This window comes from Halictus rubicundus, chromosome 12 (genome assembly GCF_050948215.1).
Source record: "Halictus rubicundus isolate RS-2024b chromosome 12, iyHalRubi1_principal, whole genome shotgun sequence".
Lineage (NCBI taxonomy): Eukaryota > Metazoa > Arthropoda > Insecta > Hymenoptera > Halictidae > Halictus > Halictus rubicundus.
Genome location: NC_135160.1, coordinates 13,296,031 through 13,320,595, shown reverse-complemented (window position 1 = coordinate 13,320,595; position 24,565 = coordinate 13,296,031). Strand labels below are relative to the sequence as shown.

The following is a 24,565-nucleotide window of genomic DNA, read 5'->3' as shown; positions in this document are numbered from 1 at the left end:
TCTAATACCGAGTACCGGCGAAAATAATGAAATTCTGAGGCTGGTTGCCGCGAACTTGTATCACCAAAGCAAGGATTAATTAATTTATTAAATTGATCAATAATTTCAATTTAAATCCAATCCCATTGATGCGGCTAGTGTTGCCGCATTCGGAAACAAAAATTGCAGGACGCGAATTCGCGTCAGCGGCAATCAGGAATAGAATTTAAAATGACGTGGATTCGCGTCAGCGGTCGCGAATGTGTTAACAATAAATCCACCGACCCTTCTCGTACACCTATTCCTAGCGTGCGCGGTCAAAATGACCGGTCCTTGAAAAAAGCTATTGTTAATATAATTAAATGCACGTAACAGTTAATTGGTTGCTGAATGAATTCGATGAACAACTTCCGTAAAATGACGATACAAATTTATTTTATATACTGCGATGCTCTCTCCTCCATTTACAAAATTGGACTGCGTCGTCCGCCATTGCAGTTTGGATGTATTTGCCATGGAGCAACTAGGCACGTGCGGGTAAATTGATAGCGTCTCATTCAGTAAGGCGGCTCATTAATTTATACAACAAATAATTTCTATATAATAGCCTTTCTTTCATACTGATTGTTTAGGCTTAGAAGAGCTATTACCATATTATCGCAAGGGGATGATTCCTCACGTAAAATCTAGTCGGAAATAGGGAATTAATTTTAATTTTCATACGAGGCTTTTCGAGAAAATCTAGTCTGAAACTTCGCGAATTCAGGAATTCCAATATACAGGGTGTTTGGGAAATCGTGGTCGGCAAGCGGATGATGAATCGACAAGTTATTCTATGTATAAAGCAATAAAATTGTAAATGTGGTGTTAAGCATTTCGCATGCAGAATGCGATTTAGGGTTGAACTGTTACTAGGACATGCAGGGTGCGAAGGATCTGGCAAAAAGCCAAAAGAACCAGGAATAACGGTGTCCGGATATTATTCGGGAAACGGGGGTGCGGACAGGAGGTTTCGGGGAAATTTCGATTGTTCATAACGGTCGTTCGGGACGAAGGTTCTTCGTAACCGTTTCGGAGATGGAAATCGATATAATAACAGTTTTCAAGCGGCGAAACGCTCGTAAATCTCTCTGGCGCCCTCCGCTCCGTGCTCCCGCGCCGACTGCTGTGAAAACCCGCGGGCGCAGAGAGTGTTCCAGCAAGTGAAAAGTCCGAGAAAGAAGGCAGCCACGCATGAACATCCTGTAATTTCTCTGGGGATCGCGAATCCGCGGTTCGTTTTGCACATTGCGCGCGGTTCGCACCGGTGCAACCACCCCTACGACTCTTAACGAACCTTCGCAATTTTATCGACGCTGTTCCGCGAGGCCTGCGCTCGAAACCGCGCCGTGAATACCATTTTTTCAAGTACCAAGGTCTCATCCCTGAAAAGACATAAATTTTCTTGAAGAACCACAACAATTAACTCACATGTACAGTCGGTCCCATAAGTACCCTCTTAAAAGTCGCATAACTTTGTCAATATTGGACTATACTACTTGAATTTCTTTGAGAAGTTAGAACAATTGGACCACTACATGAAGGGAAACAAATTGCTCGAGAGTGCAGAGAAAATACTAAAAGTTGTATTTTGCAACTTTTTTTTTGTGGACTTGCGTTGAAAATTTAGAAAGCACGATTTGTAGATGAATTATACATGTTCTGAGAATTTCAAAAAAATTCAAGTAGCGTAGTCCAATATTGACAAAGTTATGCGATTTTTAAGAGCGTACGAATACTTATGGGACTGACTGTATCGCTTCGTAATCCTCGCATGTCTCGCCATTTTTATTACAGTATATAGGAAGATAAAAATGGCGAAACATGTGACGATTACGAAGCAATACATGTGAGTTAATTGTTGTGGTTCTTCAAGAAAATTTATATCTTTTCAGGGATAAGACCTTCGTACTTGAAAAAATTGTATTGTAATTGCATCATTTCCTACGAAATGAGTTTTTACAATTGCAACAAGTTTAAAATATCTGCGACCTGTCATTAGACCGATGCTGGTAGGTTTAGTGTTACGTTAAAACGATTTTTCCATAATAACACATTTCTTGACTTCTTTTTTTTGGAACTGTATTTTTTTACGGACCGGCATGCAGCTTCCCAATTTCAGTTTCATTAGCGAAACCATTCCGGTTTTACGCCAGCATAACGTTTTTATTCTCTTCGTCCTCTTCTTCGCGCACCAATCATCTTCGTCACCTACAATTTCGTTTTATTGTCTCGATTTTATTCGGCCAAAAAAAAAAAAAAAGAAAAATGAAGAGGATAACAGGGGGCGACAAAATGTTGCTATATGTTGCCTCAGCGTGGACATACAGTGGCGGCCACATACTTGCTTGCACATTCAATTCGAACTTTAATGCTTCGCGTATTTTTTCGAAAAACCTGTAATGTACATGTCATTTCTAAGAAACACCCTGACGTATACAGTGTAATTCTCGATATATGTCAACAACACGGGTCTTGCCAGCGTCGAGAATCGAGTCATGTATACCCGCGGTGGTGGGTATAATTCCGCGACATTTATCGTCCAGGTCTTGGCGACGTATACAGAGAAATCACAGAGAAATCTACGCACAGAATAGTCTCTGTAAAGAATTTTCCAATCGCGTTACGATTAAATCTAGTGTGCACCAATTTCATCGAAGAGTTTGAACCTCTTAGCACCGGCTACCCTAACGCAGACCTTGCTAGGCATTCGCATGAGCTCTCGAAACGTCACGGTGCTCGGGTATCGATTTCAACATAAGGAACCGTGAGCCCGTAATGTATCCTGAAAATGTCCACCACGAAATCATAGCGGTCGTTCACCGCCTCGTAAAATTCGAACGAGTTTCGGTGGCCCCTGCTCTCGCATGGACCAGCGGCCATCGATCACTATAGCTCGCACCCCAGCGCGCGAAAGCTTCGCGAAAGGTGTGTACAACTACGTCGAGGATTTCCAGCGGGCTAATTTTGATCGAAAACCCGCGACTCTGTCTCCCTCGGGGAATAACAGTCGGGAGAGGAGACGGATACGCGGGATTCGCCGGAGAATAATTGCTGGGGAGCTTTCGAGGAACAATGGAACGAACGAAAGCGTGCTGGAAATGCGCAGTGACTTCTTATCCGAGAGGTCGTTTTACTTGTTCTCTCGAGGAACATCGAGCTACTCGAACCGAGTCGATTTTCGTGGCTGGAAAATGTTTTGTCATCGGCGGGCTATTTCCACCATCGACTGCGAATTACTCGCGAGAACCATTTTGCGGTCCCGAGAAGAGAGGTGGACGATAATTGTTAGTCTGCGGATTTTTATCGAAAATGAAAATAGTTGCCGGGAAGTATTCAAACGCGCTTTGAAACAGTATAACTTTTTTTGAAATGGACCAAATGATCTGACTTTTTTTCAGCAATTAGAGGGATTAGTTTTCCAAATGATGTGCGAAAAAGATTTTGAAAAAATTGTAAATGGTAAGAGTTACGTGAGAAAATAAAAATGGCACTTTTTACAACTTTTTTATTTCAGCCTGTAAGGAAAATTTAAAATATTGCGTTTTGTAGAACAATGTTAGTCGTACGCATACTGAAAATTTCATCGAAATCGATTTACATACACGCGAGCTACAAATAGTTGAAAGTAGTGAAAATCGTAGTTTCGAAATCACAGATTCTAACATCTTTCGATGCGTGCCATTTTTGTGTGCGTCAAACGATTTCGATGAAATGTTCAGTATGTGTGTAACTAACGTAGACCTGCAAAACGCATATTTTAAATTTTCATTACAGGCTCAGATAAAAAAGTTTTTTGAAATATTTCAATATTTTTTGCTTGCCATTCGGTAAACCAATTCTTTTAGTTGCTCAAAAATAGTCAGGTGGTTTGGTCCCATTTAAAAAAAGTTTATACTGCTTCAAAGGGTGTTTAAATACTTTAGTGGGCCTATAATACTTTAGTTTAATCACGTTAATAAGAATACCGGTTGATAAGAATACCGCAATATTTCTACATTCTCGAAATGTTTTTACCACATTTTTAATATAATATAAATACGTAAAATCCACAGTCCAATAATTATAGATCTTTGCAAGTTGAATTTCAACCCAGTTTCGTAAGAATAGTTCGTTACAAGAAGTTTTGGAAGTAATGTGCATTAGCCGGTCTCAACAGTTTCTCTCGCAATGTGTATGTTTAATCTTGTTAACTAACACGAGCATGCACAAGCAACGTGATCATCTGTTCGTTTCATTATTACTTTCTAAGCTTCCTTTTACAAAGCCACGCAATCTGCTTGCCCGAAGAAAGTAGGTTGAGTTTGCATTGTGTGGTTTAATCGAAAACGAAACGAACTTTCTGGAGAACCTACGAGAACGTTAAACGATCAAACGATCATGTGATTCATGGCTCGTGTTATTTAACAACGGCAGCACTAAACCTACCGATCATTAAACGCGACTAGTATATGACCATAAAAATGGGACGATCGAATTTATTCAGATTTCATTATACAGTCTTTTCTCGATATATGTCGCAAATACTTGGCGGATAAAAGTCGCAGAACCATCCACACTACCGCGGGGTGTACCGAAAGGCTTACGACGAATAGTATCGAATTATGTGCATTTTGAAAATTTCTCCATGTTTAAAATGAGAAATTAAATTTTTTTTTAATGTTTCCATATTATGTATTTTGATTGGAAAGCACTTTCTCGCTATTTCGTAAATCTTTGACATATTTTCTAAGTGGGACTTCTTGTCACGCGGTTCCTCTCCACCAAATAAAAAAAAAAATTTCTTTAATATGTTGCAAAAAATTATTTGTTATATCTATTTCTGAAGTTTCTGAATATGTTTTTGTGCGGTTTCTTCTATGCGGTCCCTATCTACCGCACAACAACAGGCTCGACTGTATAATGCGATGAAAGGAAATTTGACCTTGAAATTCAAGGTCAATTTCGCCGCAACTTTTTTTCACAGATCCTCATCGCTCCGTAGATGTGGACTACGCCTATGCCATATCGAAGTACTATCCATTTGACAACTTTGACCCTTCTGATGAGTAGAACAGGTTGCAAGAAAAGAAATTTAACCTTGAATTTCAAGGTCAAGGTCAATTTTGCGGGACCTTTTCTTAACAGATCTCCACCGATCGGAAGATGTAGAAGCCATCAATGATAGCCACGACAAAACATTTTTTTACACCCTGTACAATAAAATATCTGAAACCGGCCATTTCGCGGTGGTAGGTTCAGCGTGGCGCGTCGCGAAAGAAATTTTGTGGACCAAGCTAATAAATCATAGTGCGAGCGGTTGATTCGTGTGTGTATCTAATATTTGGCATCGCGCGTTCGCCGTCGCGGAGGAAATTAAAGATCGCGTGACGGGGGTAGGGGTAGGGGCAGAGGGGCGGGGGGAATGGTGGAAATTGAGCGCGGCCCGCGCAAAAGAAGATCGATCCGGTCCATGCTCGATTTGCTTTTCGGTTTCTGGTGGCCCTCTGCGGAGTCTTCGTTCCCATTTCCCGTTTTTCGCTGAAAGCGAGCCGGTGAACTGGCATCGCCACGCGCCGATCCAATTTCTTTCTCTTCAAAAGCGGCAGCCAACGGCGTCCGTTCATGCATTTTCAACTCGACACCGCGAACGTGTCGTCGGTAAATTAAATTCGCTTTTCCCCGACGCGGAAGCCGCCCTGCGATATTCCTCCGCGATCCCACCCCCTCCCCTACCCCCCCCCCCCGCCCTCTGTGTCTCCATCGACGACCTCAACCCCAACCCCCCACAGCAGACACTGTTCGCATAATCCGAACGTGGAAACGCGTCTACCTCTCATAGCTGGCGGCGACATCCTCGATTCTTTTGCGGCTAACCGGGGTCGTTGGATTTTCCTAATGGGAAATTAGGTATTACGAGGCATCGCTACGCGTCGTACAGTCCCGACAGAGAAAGGGCGGAAATGCTCGAGACCGAGCGGAGGAACGTTGTTTAACCCCTTGCAGTACGATTTATTTGACCACCACAGTGATCAATGCCAATTACTGTACACCGACGATAACAAAATAGAATTTTATTTTATTTTAATCGTTGGCACTCGAATGGCGACTCCAAGGCGCCACTAAAAATTGCTGTATCACTGTTCAGAATATTTTTCACATTATTAAATTGGTTTGTATCTAATAAATTACTAAACACTCCAGTATTGTACGAGTAAATTGCACCATTTTGGTATGTATAGCGGGAGAAATGTTTCGTTTTCGAGTCAAAATAGCTTCGAGTGCGAAGGGTTAACGGAAGTTAATGACATTTTATATTTAATAAATTTCATACGTGTTTACCTACATGTATAATGTGTATAATATATGTATGAGTTATATTTTATAATGAATATTATAGTGCAACGGGTTGAAAAGAAAATTATCGCTATTATCGTTGCTATCGTTGTTACTAGACTGCGGATTTTCTACAATTATTACACAAATGAAATTAACATAATGAAAAGATTAAACGGATTTAAAAATATCTTCACGGGAAATACGAATCTTGTTCATCGACTACAAGAAACAGGAGCGGAATAAAAATTGATTTCGACCAATAATTATTTTAATAAGTTGACACTACGACACCACGTCATTTTAAAATTCTTCTAACGCTGTCGCTATTTTCGTTTCAACTGCTAATTTCTATTGTAAATGAATAAAATTCGGAGTCCAGTGATCGCCTGGAAGGTCCTCCGTACTCGTACAACCTATAATGAAAATGTCGACCGGGGGCCGCTACTAACAAAAATAATTTATAGCGATCGCGTTACGCGGTCCACCCTGTATACTTTCATGGGGTTTCCGTGACACTAGAACGAGGCACGGTACAGAAAATACGGTGGAGTCGTGACGATATTTACCCTGTCGGAGAAACAATGGCGAGGGTGCGGCGTATCGAGGCAGCAGCGCGTCGGAAGTATCGAATATCGATGAGCCGGGGATTCGCGTTTCGAAGAAAGTTTGGAAGAAAGGGGGCTACCGTCCTGTCGCCTCGACGATGATTGACAGGAGAAAACCCGGCGGCGGCCATAATGTTTCTTCGAGCAGCGTGGCGGCGGGAGACGAGTTTTTTGTTCGAAGCGACGCGAAAATTCATCGGCGAGACCTTATTGCGGCGGTTTTCGTCGTCTCCCGGCGCGACGCTATCGAATGCAAACTCCGTGGAATGCAATTTAGTCGTTGCCGTAATTACGGGCGCGAAGAACGAAGCGTTATCGATCACGGATCCCCCCGAGTTGTTTCCAGAGAAACAACTCTCCTCCTTCTCCTCCTCTTCTCCTCCTCCCCCCTCCTTTCCTGGATTCTCCTCTTTCTCCTACTACTCCGGAAGAAATAAACGTGACACAATGCCGACGGTCTCCGGCCATCGAGCGGCCATGCTCGTGAGAAATGAGTATCGCGAGCAGTCTGGAAAATAATCGCGAGCTTGCATTATTCACCGAAGAAGCCGGGGACGAAAGTGGACCCATTCGTTTGTCCTCGCAAGGTTTCCGGCCGCGGCCATATTTTCAACACTCGCCTCCTCGGCAACCATAAAAATTCGATGAAATCCTGGCAATTTATTTCGCAACACGAAGATTTCTCCAGCTTAACCCTCTGCCCGGCGCACGATCCTCGCGACGGCCATGACAGGGTATAAGTCATAGGACACCGTTCTTTAAAAAGGAATCACTTTTTTAACCCTTAACGGGCCGGAAGTATTTCAGGTTTACCTCCCGGCAGGTCCAAGCTATTTTTCGTACCAAGAGAAACTGTGGAATCGACATTTTTATATCAAGCATAGAAAGAGAAATATTTATATTGTATTTTATATATATTCATATTTTTTTAAATTTTTGGCGCTTATATGGCTGTGTTGGTCCGTTAAGGGCTAAAATTGAACCGAACGATTTGAGATTTTTTTAGAAAGATCTGTTTTCTATATCTGTAAAAGAAATTTTTCTGAAATTACTATTGCTCGAGATTTAGAAAAGAGTCAGGTTTTTTCACTGTTTTATCTGCGCCTGCAACGAAAATTTAAACTATGCGTTTTGTGGATCTAAACAAGTTGTGTACACGCGTCGATCCGATGTTACGGTGCAACGGGTTAATTAAACATTAGAACAAAACAGGTGGCGAACGTGTTAAGCTTCGGTGCGGTATCTATCGAGCTGGAGGTGAATTTTTAATCGGCGAGGCGTTCGTCCCGCCCCGTTCTCGTCGGAGGATCGAAGCCGATCGGATCCGACGAGTTGAAACCGTTGATCGCGAGCGACGTACATTTTATCGGGGCATGTCTTTCCCGTGGAACAATGCCGCGAACGCGTCTCGAGGCAAGCCGGAACTAGAACCGAAAACTAGTTACCTTCCCACTACCCTTCGATCGATAGCACTCTGGCATCGCGACGAAGGGAAATTGCGGGGCGTGTCGGGAATGATCGAGGAAAAAAGCTCGAGTTAAGCGATCTTCGTGCCTCGAAAATTCATTCGGCAGACCGCCGGGACCCGATTTTCCGATCAGTTTCACCCCGCAATTCCATCGAGCCACGGACTTTTCGTTTTCGAAACGGACATGCTCTTGTTCATTAACATGTGAAAGGCCACGTCTGCCAAAAAACAGCAGACAAAATTGTCTGGAATTGAAAATTAACCCTCCGTGGGCAACTAGTGTCGTTTATCTGAATTTCCGTCTTTTCGATATTTCTTTTTTCCTCCTGTAATGCTTTAAATATTTCACGTTTCAACGATTATACAGGGTGTAAGACTAGAATATTAAGAATATACAATATACCAGACGATACTAGAATATACTAGAAAATGCAAAAATATACTACAATATACTAGAATATACCGGCTATAATCCAATATACCAGTATAAATAAGAATTTAATGGAATATACCAGAACATACCGGACTATACTTGAGTATACTAGAATATACCAGAATATACTAGAATATATCGGACTATACTTGAATATACCAGAATGTACAAGAATATACTAGAATATACTATAATTCACCAGAGTATACTAGAATATACTATAACATACCGGACTACACAAGAATATACCGGAATATACCGGATTATACTAGAATATACCAGAATATACCAGAATATACTAGAATATTCTAGAATATACCGGACTATACTTGAATATACCAGAATATACAAGAATATATTAGAATATACTACAATATACCAGAATATACTAGAATATACTAGAATATACCGGACTATACTTGAATATACTAGAATATACTAGAATATACCGGACTATACTTGAATATACCAGAATATACCGGAATATACTAGAATATACTAGAATATACTAGAATATAGCAGAATATACCAGAATATACTTGATTATACTAGAACATACTCGAATATACCAGAATATACCATAACCTATAGGGGTGTTCGACTACAGGTGGGAGAAAATTTAATGGGTGATTCTGCATGACAATATGAGACGAAAATGAAGAACAAAATGATTGCGATTTCGGCTTCATTTCTACGTTATTATCAATTAAAAATTCGCCTAAAAGGCGGCAACCCGGCCAACAGAGGAGCACGTTGCTTACGTCATAAAGGCGCCCAACAATCACGTGTCAAAGGGGGTCCTCGCTCCCAGCCAATGCTTAGGCTTTGACGTCGCACACTTTGGCCAATAACTCGGCTGGAACCGGAAATGCGTGTGGAATGACCCAATCGAATTCTTGCCAGGTGACTTCTTGCGGATACTTCTCGCGGAGTATCTGATACGCGACTGTTGCGCGCCTCTGTGACGTACGCAAGGTGCCACCTCTGTTGGCCGGGTTGCCGCATATCAGGCGACTTTCTACTCGTCAATAACTAAAAAATAAAGCCGAAATCAGAAATTTTTTACTCTTCATTTTCGTCTTATATCGTCATGGAGCCCTCAAATTTTCTACCACCTGTAGTCGAACGCCCTGCATATTGCAATAGGTGCCTCGATACGTATTCCAGAATTGTTTTAAATTTTTCGATAGCGTGGAACAGTAAAGAGATTAGATGCTCGAGTTGGATTCGCGATGTTCTTTCCGAGGGACGGTCGAGTTGCAAAGGGTTTATTCATCGGAAAGCTTTGATTCGTGGGCAGATGATGAGGGGGGAGAGAGAGAGAGAGAGAGGGGGGGAAATTGTCGAGTTTTTGTCTCTCGGTCCTCCTGAAAGCATTTCCCGGCGAACACCGCGTTCGCGTTGCCCCAGTTGGCCTGATTTCGTTTCCATCGGTAATCGGCGACGGATGGCACGGAAACGCTTTCCCCGAGCAAATCAAATTACGAGTGCTCTCGACTCGAAACTGCACGCCGTTCTACAGGTGACGCGATATTCCTATATAATTTTATCATCGCGCGGATCGGCAACGAGCTTCTGGATCCATGGCCCCCGCGTCAAGGTGTCGGTGATCCACGAGATCATCCGCCGGAAGCTGCTGTATTCACGGCACAGTTTCCATCCGCTTTCCTTTTGTTCACCGTTATTTATCCAGTATCGCGAACAGTTACCCCGCGGATCTTTGTGCAAGATAAATACGTTCTACATCGATCGTACGAAAAAGAAGTTTTATGAGAATGTACACAATCTGCCTGCGGATCTTTGCGCGAAGTAAAAATGTCCGAAATCGATTGTAAGAAACAGAGGTTGCGCAAAAACGAACACAATATAGCCCGCGGCTCTCTCTGCAAACTGAAAATTCTATAAAAATTTCCTCCTCTAACCCCTTGCCCTACAATGCTATTAATTTTCTTTATTGTATATAGGCATACGATAGATATAAATTTTCTCCCCTTTTTACGAAATTACGAATCACAAAAAAAAGTTCTAGTCACTGAAACCGTAAAATAAATCGTAGCGCAAGGGGTTAATAACATCGAGGAGAAAATAAATTCGTCAAATATCCTCAAATTATTTTAGGCCGTTTTGAGTTTCGGTCTTGTGCAGTCCGCTCGCAGCCGGCGGGTTTAATGTTAATTCGCAGTGCAACGGGTCAACTCGCAATTTACTCCGGAATTGGGAACACGGATTTTGGCGAGGGTTCCCGGTTCGAATTTCGCGAGAGTAAAAGGGCCGTGCACACTTTCGCTGGAGCGGTGCCGAGTCGTTTTTGTTTTTGTGCGTGTCCCATTTGCAGGGAAAATTGCCGATAGAGCGTGTTTCGAAAGCGATACGATCCGAGGCGACGCGACGGGTATCGAAGACGATTGCGCAACGCCGCGCCGCGCGCCGGCGAGCCTCGGAGGACGAGCTGGCGAAAAAGAGATCGATCGCCGATGAACACGCGAAAAAGAACAGGTGAATACGCGGCTGCAGGTGGACACGCCGTCATGCACCGTGCACCGGCTGATGCAAGTTCGACGAGGTCTCTCGCGATGGAGAGACCTGCCTTTCGCGAAAGAATTCCGGATCCGACCCGTTCCCCTCGATTCGCACGAATTGTTTATAGACGGCCTTACTCTAACATTGTTACACAGCGTGTCCCACGAGCTCCGTCCACTTGAATATCTTGGTTATTTCGAACGAGAAAATGTTACTCGCAGAACTTGTAGGGTTTGTACATAATATGGTATGAATGATATTCTTGCAAGTGGAGGCGTAGAGAAGATGACACCTTTGTTTCTTTAAATGGAACGTCCAATTTTTCATGCTCGATTTCGATAGATCATTCCGAGTATAAAAGTACTGAAGTGTACCTGTCCTAAAACTTACCGTTGCTGAGATGTTTCACTGTTTCCATGAAGAATGTTCGAAATGTCGGGCATCTGCAGCGATGCAACGTTGCAGTCTTTGAACCGTTGCGTCTCTTACGCGTCTTATTGTTCGAGCGTCCATCGTAGCACGCGCTGCGATAATTCGTTGCTTCGTATCTTCCGGAGTTGTTGGTGCATCTCGATGCACAATATTTGTCAGTGTTCCCCGCAAGAAAAAATCTAGGGCTGTTAAATCTGGACTTGGTGCTGGCCAGCAAATAGTGCCACCGCGTGCTATCCATCGATTTCGGAATATTTCATTAAGTGTACTTCTCACGCTTCGAGCGTGGCGCGTTGGACGTCCATCGTGCTGATACCACATTGTCTGACGGACGCTTAATGGCACGTTTTCTAATCAATTCGGCAATGTATTTCTTAAGAACGTATCATATTTTTGACCGGTAAAAGTGCCGTCAACGAAATAAGGCCCAATTATCGGTTGCCCTACGATTACACACCACACGTTAATGGACCAGCGTTTTTGACGATCAATTTGTCGCAGCCAGTGAGGATTTTGTGCCGACCAATAATGCGTGTTATGTAAATTAACACGCCCGGTGCTGGTAAAAGCAGCCTCATCGGTAAATAGTATTAAAGAGAAAAAAGGTGGATTGATTTGCAGCTGCTCTTGAGCCCGTCCACAAAATCTAACACGGTTTACATAATCCATGTCATGTGATTTCTGGCGAAGGCTAACGTGGTACGGATGATATTTGCGACGAGAGAGAATTCCTGATGCACTATTTTTCCTGACTTCAGATTCCCGCTGAATCTGACGTGCACCGATACGAGGATTACGTTGTACCATTGCGACAACATTCATTATCTTCACCACTACAGGCTTTTCACGATTCATCTTACGAACAGCGAGACTTCTTTTAATTTTTTACAGAATCTTTCAAAAATCTTGCGCGAAGGGTGTATGCGGTTTGGATATCTTTCACCGTACTTTCGAGCCACAATTGCGTTTCTCTTACTTTCTCCATAAATTAGAAGCATCTCTCGAATGAAAATGTCAGATTGCCTATCTTCTGTTCACTAACCGAGAAACTGACTGACTCCGAGAGACGTCACAAAGAATACGTTCCGTAATGAAAGTAATAGAACGAAAACAGTGAAATATTTCAATAACGGTAGTTTTTCTCCTAGCTCCCGTAGCTTGCAATCGATGCGTGCATATTTGATTTAAAGATAAATTGTTCAAGAATTCCGACCTCGTGTCGTATCATACGAGCTGTTCGCGGCGAAACCAATGCAAAGTGCATCTTGCCGGGGAATGAATAGAAGCTCTAACGCATCCATCAAGATTGACGCATCTCCAGGAATGGTTCATAAACACGGCTACAAGTGTCCCGAGGGAGCGCATAAACTTTGAAAATGGAAGCCGGAGGTGAAGATATTATATCCTGCCGCCTAATCAAATGCATTATTCCGTTCAATTCGCTTCCGCGCAAATGAAACTTTTCAACTGGTTAAAACAACGCGGTCGCGGAGAAGGAAAGAGTGCAGAAAGAGAGAGAGAGAGAGGGTAAGGGAGAAGGAGAGAGAGAGGAGAGAGCGGCAAAGGTAGTAATTGCGCTGAGGCTCGCAAAAGGCCTCTCGGCTGACGCAAGAATGAAGACGCTGTCTGCCGACGAATTTCCTTCAGCGAGTCGTCGAGTTCGCGCCTCTGGATGCTAGGCTAAACGATTGCTATCGTTTCACCCCCCCCCACCCCACCCCACGATCCCGAACGCACATGCGACACTGGGCGGCGCTTGTTCCTCTCCAATTAATCGCGACTACTCAGGTTCGACGGCTTCCGTTCTCCGCTTTCCATCCGGCGCTAATTATCTCGAAGGCGGCCTCGTCGAGCGCATCTCGAGCACGCCGACGCCGACGCCGACGCCGACGCCGAGTCGTCGGGGTTTATTGTACCGACTCGTCGAGACGACGTTCCGTCGGCCCCGATAGAGCACGCGAGAAAAACCACCCTTAACACTGCCCTTTCGTCCCCTAACTCGCTCGAGTGTATCGACGCGTGCCGCGGTCTAGACTGGCTCTTGTTTATACCAAAATTTCTTTACGAGTTCCTTTAGTCTCACCCCCGTCATCGAGATTGCACCCTTCAACCAATAAGTTTGTCGAAAAAACATTATCTCATAGAAGCTGCAATTTGAAGCAATCAACGAATTATAATGCAACCCTTTCATCTTCCAAATTGCTCGAGTGTGTCGACACATATTGCGGTCGAGACTGACCCTTTAGTCTCATCCCCACCCTCTAAGTTGGACCATTGAACCAATAAGTTTGTCGTAAAAACATTATGAGTGGACGTTGAATTTAAGGCATTTATAATGAAAAAGGGGTAGCTGTAATTTGCAGGAATCAACGAATTATAATACAACCCCTTCATCCCCTAAATTGCTCGAGTGTATCGACACATATTGCGGTCTAGACTGACCCTTTAGTCTCATCCCCACCCTCTAAGTTGGACCATTGAACCAATAAGTTTGTCGTAAAAACATTATCAGTGGACGTTGAATTTTAGGCATTTATAATGAAAAAGGGGTAGCTGCAATTTGAAGCAATCAACGAATTATAATACAACCCTTTCATCCCCTAAATTGCTGGAGTTTATCGACACATATTGCGGTCTAGACTAACCCTTATTCATACCCGAAATTTGATTACGATTTTCTCTAGTCCCACCCCCACCCTCTAGAATGCCGCCATTGATCCTGTAAGTCTGTTGGTAAAACAACAGGCAGCGGCTGCAAAAAGCGGAGACCAAAATAAACAGTCGTGGACCGTGGATTTTCGTGCAGAATGAAAATTTCCTGCGCCGAAATGAAAACTGTGGGAAGCACGGAATAAATAGAAAAATATTCCCACCCTTAACAGTCGCGATACGTGACGGTTAAAAAATAATAGGGAACTTTAATTTCTCCGATGCCCGTCAGATTCGATCGACTCGTCTTTCGACGTAAGGTCGCCGGAAAGTTAGAGGCGAAAGTTGTACCGTAAATCTTTATGCAGAATAAAAACGTGTTCGTTCAGCTTCGATCTGGCTGTTCGGCGGGCGTTTCGCGATTTATCTAACGGCTGGCTGCTCCTTTCCCGGGAATTAGTTTTTCGACGTTCAAAAGCCGATTCTCTCGGCGAACTTTCCGCTCCCTTTTCGTCTCGGGCTTAATCCTGTCTCGTAAAAGTGTGCAAAAATGCGGAACAACGGCGGTAGCGAGACAGTAGGGAGGGAAAGAGAGAGAAAGAGAGAGAGAGAGAGAGAGAGAGAGAGAGAGAGAGATATGGAGAGGTTGGCGGGGAAAATCGCGTTAGAACTTCCGAGGATCGTTATCATCCACGGGGACAGTGGAGCGAAGTTTGACTCCAAGTTTCGTAGGGGGTGTCTTCCGTGAAACGAGGGGACCGGATGCCCGGCTACTTAAGGGGTCATGCCTAGTTAACGACCCGAAGAAACTGGATTTTTACGGATTTTCCCTGAACAAACTAATAAACCCTTCTCTTCGAATTCGTACGGAGGCACAGTATAGTACACAGCCTGCAACGGTTTCCTTTAACCCTTGAGTGCATAGGTAAACTAAATATTAGGAACACGAATGCATACATGGGGTCCATTGAGGACCCCACTTACCTAATTCCTTGCTAACTTTGATTACAGCAACGATTTGTTTCTGTAAACTTTCCGTAAAACTGTAAAATTTCTGTAAACTAAAAATGGCGCGGCCAAAAATGTTAACACAAAATCCAACACTGGGGTCCTTTGCGGACCCCACTCGTGCATTTAAGGGTTAAGCAAGCTAATACATGCACGGGGTGCTCACACTGTTACTGGGCAGCGTTCTTCTTGTAAACAGTAAATATTAAAAAATGACGAAAGAGGAAAAATCAATAGAATATAATCAACAGAATGCCGTATGTAATTTTTCTGTGTCTATAGTATTTTGTTATATGCGAAGGTGACCTTCAATTTTTGACCCTAGTTGTCGGATTTTCTTAAAATTGTATGGACTTCTAACTTTTTATCCCAAGAAAGATGACATCTCCGATTATGGCATTTATTTTGCAGAGACCCTGTACCCTTCAAACGCTTGGCAAACGAAACAAACTGATTTTCATTTGGTTAACAATGCCAATTTACTTCGTCTTCTATTTCAGCATATTCGCCTTGCCTTCCACCGAATAGCAATAAATTACTATGGCGATATTACTAGTCGATCTCGGAAGTAACACTGAAATTGTCTCGGCATAGTAGAAGCTAGAAACACTCTGACAGCGAATGACAACATCATCTGCTTCGAATAAGGAATACTTGTAAACACATTGGTAGGAAATATTCTTGACCTTGCTTGACCTTGAGATTCACTGTGCAGTATAGGGATGAATTCGTCTAGACACACGCTAGCGTGTGTTCTAAAAAGTTACACAGCATTCCATTCAAAAAGTTGAAGGTCACCTTCATATCTAACAAAACAGTACAAACACAAAACAAATTACACACGCCATTCTGTTGCGTACAAAAAGCAGCACTATTCTTCCTCTTTCATTATTTCCGATATTCACAAGAAAAACGCTGCCTAGTAACACCCTGTACATTATACAACCTGTAACAACTTTCTTCTTGCAAAATCTGAAGAGACGCCCGAGTAACAGTTTCTCTTAAAGAGCTCGTTTTTATAAATGTAACACACGATTGTATCGATTTTTTATTTTTAAAATAGAAGATGCAAAGACGTACGTAAAAATATATATATATATCAATTCCCATTTCAACCCTTTTGTGCCTCGAGAATCAATAATACAGATCAGAATAAAAATTCATTTGTCGCCGAACAAGCTTCGGAAACTCCATTAATCTTTCCGCGGAAGACCAGCCGAAAAATCATTTCTCCCTAGACAGATGATTCCCCGGCGGCCGTGGCCGCTCGAAATTCCCCTTTATCCGTGAATCATGCGAATAAAACCATATCGGAGAGATGGAAAACAGAAGGGGAACAGCGTCAATTTGGAAAAATATCTTTCCCGCGAATATTTCGCCGCATTTCTGTTCGGGAATTTTGCAAAAACGGTGGAAAGAGGTCCGATAACGGGGACCGCGAACGCGTGAAAATAATCTGCATCCTTTCGGCGTGGATCCGGTTCGGAAGCGGAAACGGGATCGGGATCGGGATCGGGATCGTGCGAGCGCCGCGCGCGCGAGAGGGTTGCAGGGTGGCAAAAGGGAAAGGGAACGTGGGAATGGGAATGGGAACGGGAAAGGGAACGGGACCGTGAACAGGGATGGGGATGCGCATGTACGCGACAGGGGAGCGGAATAAACTCCGTGCGGACGCGCTCACATCGCGGCGCACTGTCCTCCCGACAGCACGTTTCCACGGAGTTCTCTCTCTCTCTCTTTCTCTCTCTGTTCCTCTCTCTCTCTCTCTGTTTCTATCTCCGTCTCTCTCTCTCTCTCTCCATCCTTCGGGATCTTCCACTTATCCCGCCGGATCCTCGTTTTTCGTCGCGCGGATTACCAGATATCCCGCTGTCCGCTCCGAAATGAAAATTTACCGGGCCGTCGCGTCGGTCGCGGCCGTGGCGTCGCCGTGACGCCTCGCGCGTAACAACGTCCCCCGCGGATATCGCATGCGATTAGGATATCAAGGATCGTGCCGCGTCTCGCGAGTGACTGCACCGGATCCGGCGAGATCGAGCTCTGGATCTGTGGGATTTCGTGCGGCGCTGGGCGGCCAGGATGTCCTTCTTCAAGGGACTGTGGAAGAGCAGCTCCAAGCATAAAAGTGAGTCGAGAGGCTGCGCGAGTTCTCGGATGTCTCTGATCTAATCTATGACGTCTCTGCGGCGTCACCGCTTCATAGGGTATCGCCGAGCTCGTTCGACTCGAGGCGATCTACTTAATCGCTCGCGGAAACGATCGACAGGCAATCGATACACGCGGATTTTGACTTTCTTATCTCTCTCTCTGTGAACGATTTCATGATTACTATCGTTTGAGAATGAAGAATTGTAGGAGGCAAGTGATTCAAAGGCGAATTATATAGATAAGGGATGTTTAACCCTTTGTATTTGATCCGAGTTCAGAATTTGAACGTGCTATATATAAGAATAAAATAAGAATAACAATTGCATTAATGGTAGAGCACCGGAGTTGTGTAGACGTTAATTTTCTTTTTCTTTATTTATTTCTTTATTTTAGACGATTCCATGATTACTGTTTTGTTTGAGAATGAAGAATTTTAGGAGGCAAGTGATTCAACGACGAATTATATTAATAAGGGATGTTTAACCATTTGTAGTTTATGCGAGTTCAGAATTTGAACGTGCTATATGGTCGAGGATATTTTTGTTACATACGGTTCTTATTAAGAATAAAAATTGCATTAATGGTATAGCACCGGAGTTATGTAGACGTTAATTTTCTTTTTTTTTTAAAGAATTTTAACCAGCTGAAAATAATGCGTATGTATACATTTTTAAAATGTTTTTACTATTTTCTAGTTCATCTCTTAATGAATGCAATTTTACTCACGAGCTTTTTCATTTTGTATACATACGAAGTCGAGTGTGTTTATTTATAACATATTTTAGACGATTCCATGATTATTGTTTTGTTTGAGAATGAAGAATTTTGGGAGGCCAGTGATTCAAAGTCGAATAGATAAGGGATGTTTATCCCTTTGTATTTGATCCAAGTTCTAGTTTATTATTATTATTGTTATTATTACAAGTTCTATTTTCTAGTTTATCTACTCCATTTTGCACAATTTTGCTCACGAGCGTTTTCATTTTGTCTACATACGAAGTCGAGTGTGTTTATTTATAACATATATTAGACGATTCGTGATTTATTCGGACGCACAGTTGTTTGGTGACGTAGGACCGTTGTTGAACTATGGTATAGTCTATGGTATAGGAGTATAGTTGCATGTGCAGGCAATTTTTATTTTTCACGTACATCCGCAGTTTATTTGTCAACAAGCCTAACCAAGTTTGCTACGGCATGTTTAATGATTTCCCCCGAGTGATTTATCGCGCTGTCAAAAACAGAGATGCGATACGAAAGCTTCAGTTGTTCGTTCGATTTCGGGTTTCAGGTGATAGTAAGCGTTTAGGTTCCTTCTGTCCCCGTTCCGTGGTGTGTCAGGCACAGTAGTGAACTCTTTTCGGTTTTAGTGTGACATCAAACTTTTATTAACACTCAGACCGCCGAGCACTAAAAGTAAAGTCTCTCGAGAGTGTTTTATAAAAATTGCGGGAGCTCGTTAATAGAGACTTCGATAGATTTGTTACTAACAGGTGTGCTGGAACCCACAATTTTTAATTTCATTTGTTCGATTCCCACGAATGGTCGTCCCACGTTTCTCGGAACATAAAAAAGTACATAAATCACGCAATTTTGATTAGTTCTATTGGAAAAATGGCACGCGCGTACTGCAAATACCAGCAAATATGTATGAAAAATCCCAATGCTGAAAGTTTAATATTTTCCATGAAAATAATTCGTGAACATTCCTGCAAAAATGGGATACGGTGGCAGGGAATGTAGCAAAGATTAGAATTTGCAAAATATAAGACTAGAAAGGTGAAGCAGTATTCACAGTATGCAAAAATGGAATACGGTAGCAGAAAATCTAGCAAAGATTAGAATTTGCAAAATATTATACCAGAAAGGTGAAGCAGCATTCACAGTATGAAAAAATGGAATACAGTAACAGTAAATGTAACAAAGGTTAGAATTCGCAAAATATTATACCAGAAAGGTGAAGCAGCATTCACAGTATGAAAAAATGGAATACAATAGCAGCAAATGTAGCAAAGATTAGAACTTGCAAAATATTATAACTAGAAAGATAAAGGAGTATTCACGGTATCAAACATCTAAATTTTTCAATCGTTATTTCATTCAATAAATTACTTCGATTCTCCCGATTTTTCGAGGCTACTGTACCGAGCACTAGAAACGTTAACGCAGATAAAGAAGCTCTAATCATCCGCGACAAGGATCGAGCTACAGATGAGCTGCGAAATCGACGCGATTATGCGAGCTCTCCTCGATTCGGACATGCGAAAGTCCGCGAGAAGATAGCGCGGACCCGATCGAGACGCGGCCTGTGCGGCGTGATTACGATTATGCAAATTTTATGATCAATAATCAGTGCCTCGAAGGAGGTCACATTGCGCCTATAACGCGACCCGGCATGCATTACCATAATCTTAAACGCGGCTCTCTATTACGCCGCTTATTGCGAATAATCGCGTTAACTGCCAGCACACTGCTGCTGCTGCTAGCAAGTAGCTTCTCTCCCTCTCTCTCTCTCTCTCTCTCTCTCTCCCTCTCTCTCTCTCTCTCGTTTCCGTTAACATTTCGCGTCGTATCGTAGCCGGCAACACAACGTTATCGTTAATCATCCGCGCGCGTACCGGCGCGTAGTAAATAAGCTTTCTCGATCAGCCAGCCGAGAAAATGCAATTTCGTCAATTATTGCAGCCGACTAGAATTTCGATTAGACCGGCGGCGCACGCCTCCGCCCTTTGAAACAGTATCTCTATTGGAGTTGCCGGCCTGAAATTACTGTGGCGGCCCTTGAAACGGAACCCCGACGATAAATTTTCTTCGTTCCGCGTTCCGCGATAACCGCCCGCACGTAAATTCGCAGCACGGGACGGGGGAAAACGAGCGAGCGTCGAATCGATGCGGATCTCCCGCAATTCTTGAAATCCACGAACGAGGAACACAGCCAGCCGAGGATCCCGGCTGATACGTTTCGCTCCCTATCCCTAGAACCACCCGAGTAGTCGAAATAATCCTTTCCTGATTTTATGATCACTGCGGATCTACAAAAATTCACAAAAATGAAGATTCGCAACAATTTACTGCGCTGGACGAACAGATTTTTAAAATATATTCGTGTACCAGGGTGAGGGATCCAATTACTGTGGGGGTACTACCAATCACCGTGCCTGTGTTATTTACACTTATTTTTAAAGACTTATTTTTACACTTATTTTTACACTTATTTTGAATATTAAAAGAGAGAGATATAACATTATTGACTGATTTTAATGTGAAAAATTGTAATATCTCGCGTTTTCAATATCCATTATGCTTTGAAAATACATATAATTGATGTGGGCACACTAATTGGTACTCCCACAGTGATTCCCTTGCACAGGGGTCCCTTGCACTATATTCAATTTATTGAAACTTTTTATTTTATTGACCGAAGATGCAATGATCATTTTCTTTGGCTCCCGTGTAACTTCTCACAGTGGACAAATTAAATGTTAAGAACATCGATGCATCTCCCGAGACTTGATAAAACCTGTGAAAAGCGAAATAAATAAATAAATTTCTGGGGTCCCAGGATTTTTGTTTTGCGCCAAGATCCACGCTCCAAGGATCCAAAGATAGAACGATCATTTTCCTTGGCTCCCGTGTATATTCATTTTATTTTATCGACCAAATATGCAATGATCGTTTTCTTTGGCTCCCGTGTAACTTCTCACAGTGGAAAGATTAAACGTTAAGGACATCGATGCATCTCCCGAGGCTTGATAAAACCTGTGAAAAGAGAAATAAATTTCTGGGGTCCCAGGATTTTTGTTTTGCGCCGAGATCCACGGTCCGATCTCTGGAGGGTGAAATATCGGGACTAGAACTTTCCGTCGCAATCTTAACGGGAGGAACATTTATCTAACGTTTCGTGTAACATTCGTCGTTAGCAGACGCTGTTTGAAATCTTCATCACGAGTTCAGCTCCGATGTTATATGGCATGGGGTTAATCGGGGAAACTTGTTATCTCGCGGTGAACTTCAACGAGCAAAATTAACGGAAGGCGGCTTCCTGACGGGCGAGGATCCTCTCCTTGGGCAAGAAGCAGATCCTTTTTTTGCGACACCATCGGGAACCGTTGCCGAAATTTCAAGCACCAACGGAACCAACAAGATCCCACAGAGACGATCAAATTAATCATGCTTCGTTCCACAGGCCGGTGTAACTGATTTATGCAAAGAATCTGCAGCCTCTTCTTCGCTAGGTTATGGTTCTTCGGTTTGTGCTGGATTCTGCGGGATGTCTCGATCATTTCTTCGGGATTCAAGGGAAAGGGATTAATCCCCTTTTGAGTTTTGTTACATTCAAAGTTGATTCACTTGCCTACCGCTAATATAGTTTACAATTATTGAAACTATAAAAATTCATTCATGGAAACTGGTGGAATAAATTTCCTTGTCCACAATCTCAATAGGGTTGCCATTTTTATAACGCAATATTTACTAGACACTGTTAACGTCTGGTAGGTTTAGTGTTAAGTTTGTCCATTTGGAATCGATTTGTTTAACCCCTTGCACTACTATTTATTTTGTGATTGTAATGATTAGAAATTCCTCGTCGTTCTGAATTTCATAGAAAAAAATGATAGTTTATATTTATTGTACGTCTATGGTTTCTCCAAAGGGTATATATCAACTACAACATAATAGAATCTTATTTCGGTTTAAAGGAAATTGACAACATCCATATTTATTAGACTCTGTTCAGAATTATTATCACGAGTCTGGCTCGATATCGTGGGCAAGGGGTTCATAATTGGGCTTAATGAAACTAATTCACGACTGTAGCAACTTCCAAGTATGAATGCATACTATTTCATCGATTTTCTTCACTGTTCCGTATTATTTTATTTAATGAACCGCTCATTTGACGCTCTCCAAGAGTGGTTCTCAAGAATCGTTATCAAGGGGGGAACCTTGTGCAAATGGCCTGTTTTTCAAGAATTTTTTTTTCAAAAATGTAATGCGTAGATTGATTCAAAATTTGAGGAGTCATTTATCAACGTAATAATGTAAACAAAAACATTTTTTATGAATTATAATCGTTAATATCAATGGTGCAATGGCGACTTCAAAATGGCATCCTGTAAATGCGTTATGAAGGGTTGAACCTTGTGCAAATGGCCTGTTTCTCAAGAATATTTCTTGAATAATGTAATTGCGTAGATTGATTCAAAATTTGAGGAGTCATTTATCAACGTTATAATGTAAACAAAAACATTTTTTATACATTTTAATCGTTAATATCAATGGTGCAATGGCGGCTTGAAAATGGCACCCTGTAAATGCGTCATTAAGGAGGGAATCTTGTGTAAATGGCCTGTTTCTCAAGAATATTTCTTGAATAATGTAATGCGTAGATTGATTCAAAATTTGAGGAGTCATTTATCAACGTTATAATGTAAACAAAAACATTTTTTATACATTTTAATCGTTAATATCAATGGTGCAATGGCGACTTCAAAATGGCATTCTGTAAATGCGTTATTAAGGGTGGAACCTTGTGCAAATGGCCTGTTTTTCAAGAATTTGTTTTCAAAAATTACTTACAGACTATGTGTGCACATCGTTTCGACAGTTCTAAGACTTGCATTGCAATATCTGATTGAATTGATATGGTAAAACGAATTTTTCCAACAGCTTTCCAGCTTCTCAGAGAATTTCAAGCCGTTCGGTTCAATCTGGAAAGAGTTACCCTGATTTAAAGGGTACTGGATCAGTTAGGAGAGTTCCCCGCCCTGTCGCGGCAATTTCCTCGAAAACAGTATTAATATTGGCCAGGACCCCAGCAATTGTTGCCACCGTGGCGTCGCCACTGTGCGAAGAAACGGCCGGGCTATTGTCATTGAGATTCGCCGGGGGATTTAAAGGAAACCGCTGCTAGGATTGCGGCAGCTGGTGCCCTGCACCGTGTCTTGGTAATTTCAGAGGAGAATCTCCACCCATCGTTTGCCCATTGTACCAACAAATTTAACCGTCGACGCGAACCAATCTGGTCCAATCATCCTGCGACTGGCGTCTTCCATTAACCCTTTCTCCGTCGAGCCTGACGCGACAAACGACGTTTGCACCTTTACTGCTTGCCTTTAGGTTTACTACCGCCGTTTCGCTTCCATTGGATTCGTTGATAACGCTGCAATTACGCAAAAACAATTCTACCGTTTGACAGCGACAACCTTCTATCATAGACTGTGGATCTTTATGCAAAAAATATTTGCGTTGCTTGCGAGACCCAGGAAATAAAAATTTCCTTTTTCCTTTAATTATTTCATTAAGCTGAAACCGATACGCTGGTGCCCTAAAATCTTCTTAAATTTTCTTAATATGTCCACTGTTTTAAACTGTGCTCACCCAATTTTCTGATCAATGCATCAAATCCGGAGTCTAATCATGACGTACCATAATCTTACAAAGAAGGTATTAGGGCGTCCCATAAGTTCGTGCCGTCTACTCTTGTACCATTTAAATTCCAAAAATAAAATATGTAACCACCCTTTCTTTCCACAACCTCTTCTGACCTTTTAGACAAAGACATCATACCGTCGCTGTAAAATTTCCGCGGTTTTTCATCAAAATACTTTTCACCGGTGAATAATACAAACATATCCACGGCACGAACTTACGGGACGACCTGATACAACGAGAAATTCATTTGATTATAAAACACAGGTGCAGAGTGCAAAGCGGAGAAGTAGCAAACCGTTTTATTTCACAGTCTTGAACAAACTCGGGCCCACGGGGAATGTTTAATTCGCAAACTTTTCGAGACGTTCCCGCGAAAACTGACGTCGCAACCACGGTAGCTGTAACAGTGCTATATTTCCCGACAGTTCTAAATGGGTTAGTAAACTTCCATATGGCAGCATAATTGAATTACGTTCGCAGCCAGTCCCGAAACGAAAGGCGGGGAAGACATTCGACCGTGAAGGGGACCCT

The 24,565-nt window shown here is 42.5% G+C and overlaps 1 protein-coding gene across 2 annotated transcripts in view; it reads left to right on the top strand.

The window, feature by feature from the left end:
• Nucleotides 1-24,565, top strand: part of LOC143359883 (uncharacterized) — a 66,073-nt gene that overhangs the window by 5,886 nt on the left and 35,622 nt on the right. Inside the window, exon 1 of one of the 2 annotated variants that reach the window (XM_076798215.1) lies at nucleotides 17,184-17,576. The exons of the other annotated variant lie outside the window; for it this stretch is intronic. Coding sequence (XP_076654330.1) covers nucleotides 17,531-17,576 — 46 coding nt within the window. The 5' untranslated portion in view covers nucleotides 17,184-17,530. Of the gene's footprint in view, nucleotides 1-17,183; nucleotides 17,577-24,565 lie in introns of those variants that run through there. 2 annotated transcript variants of the gene reach the window in all.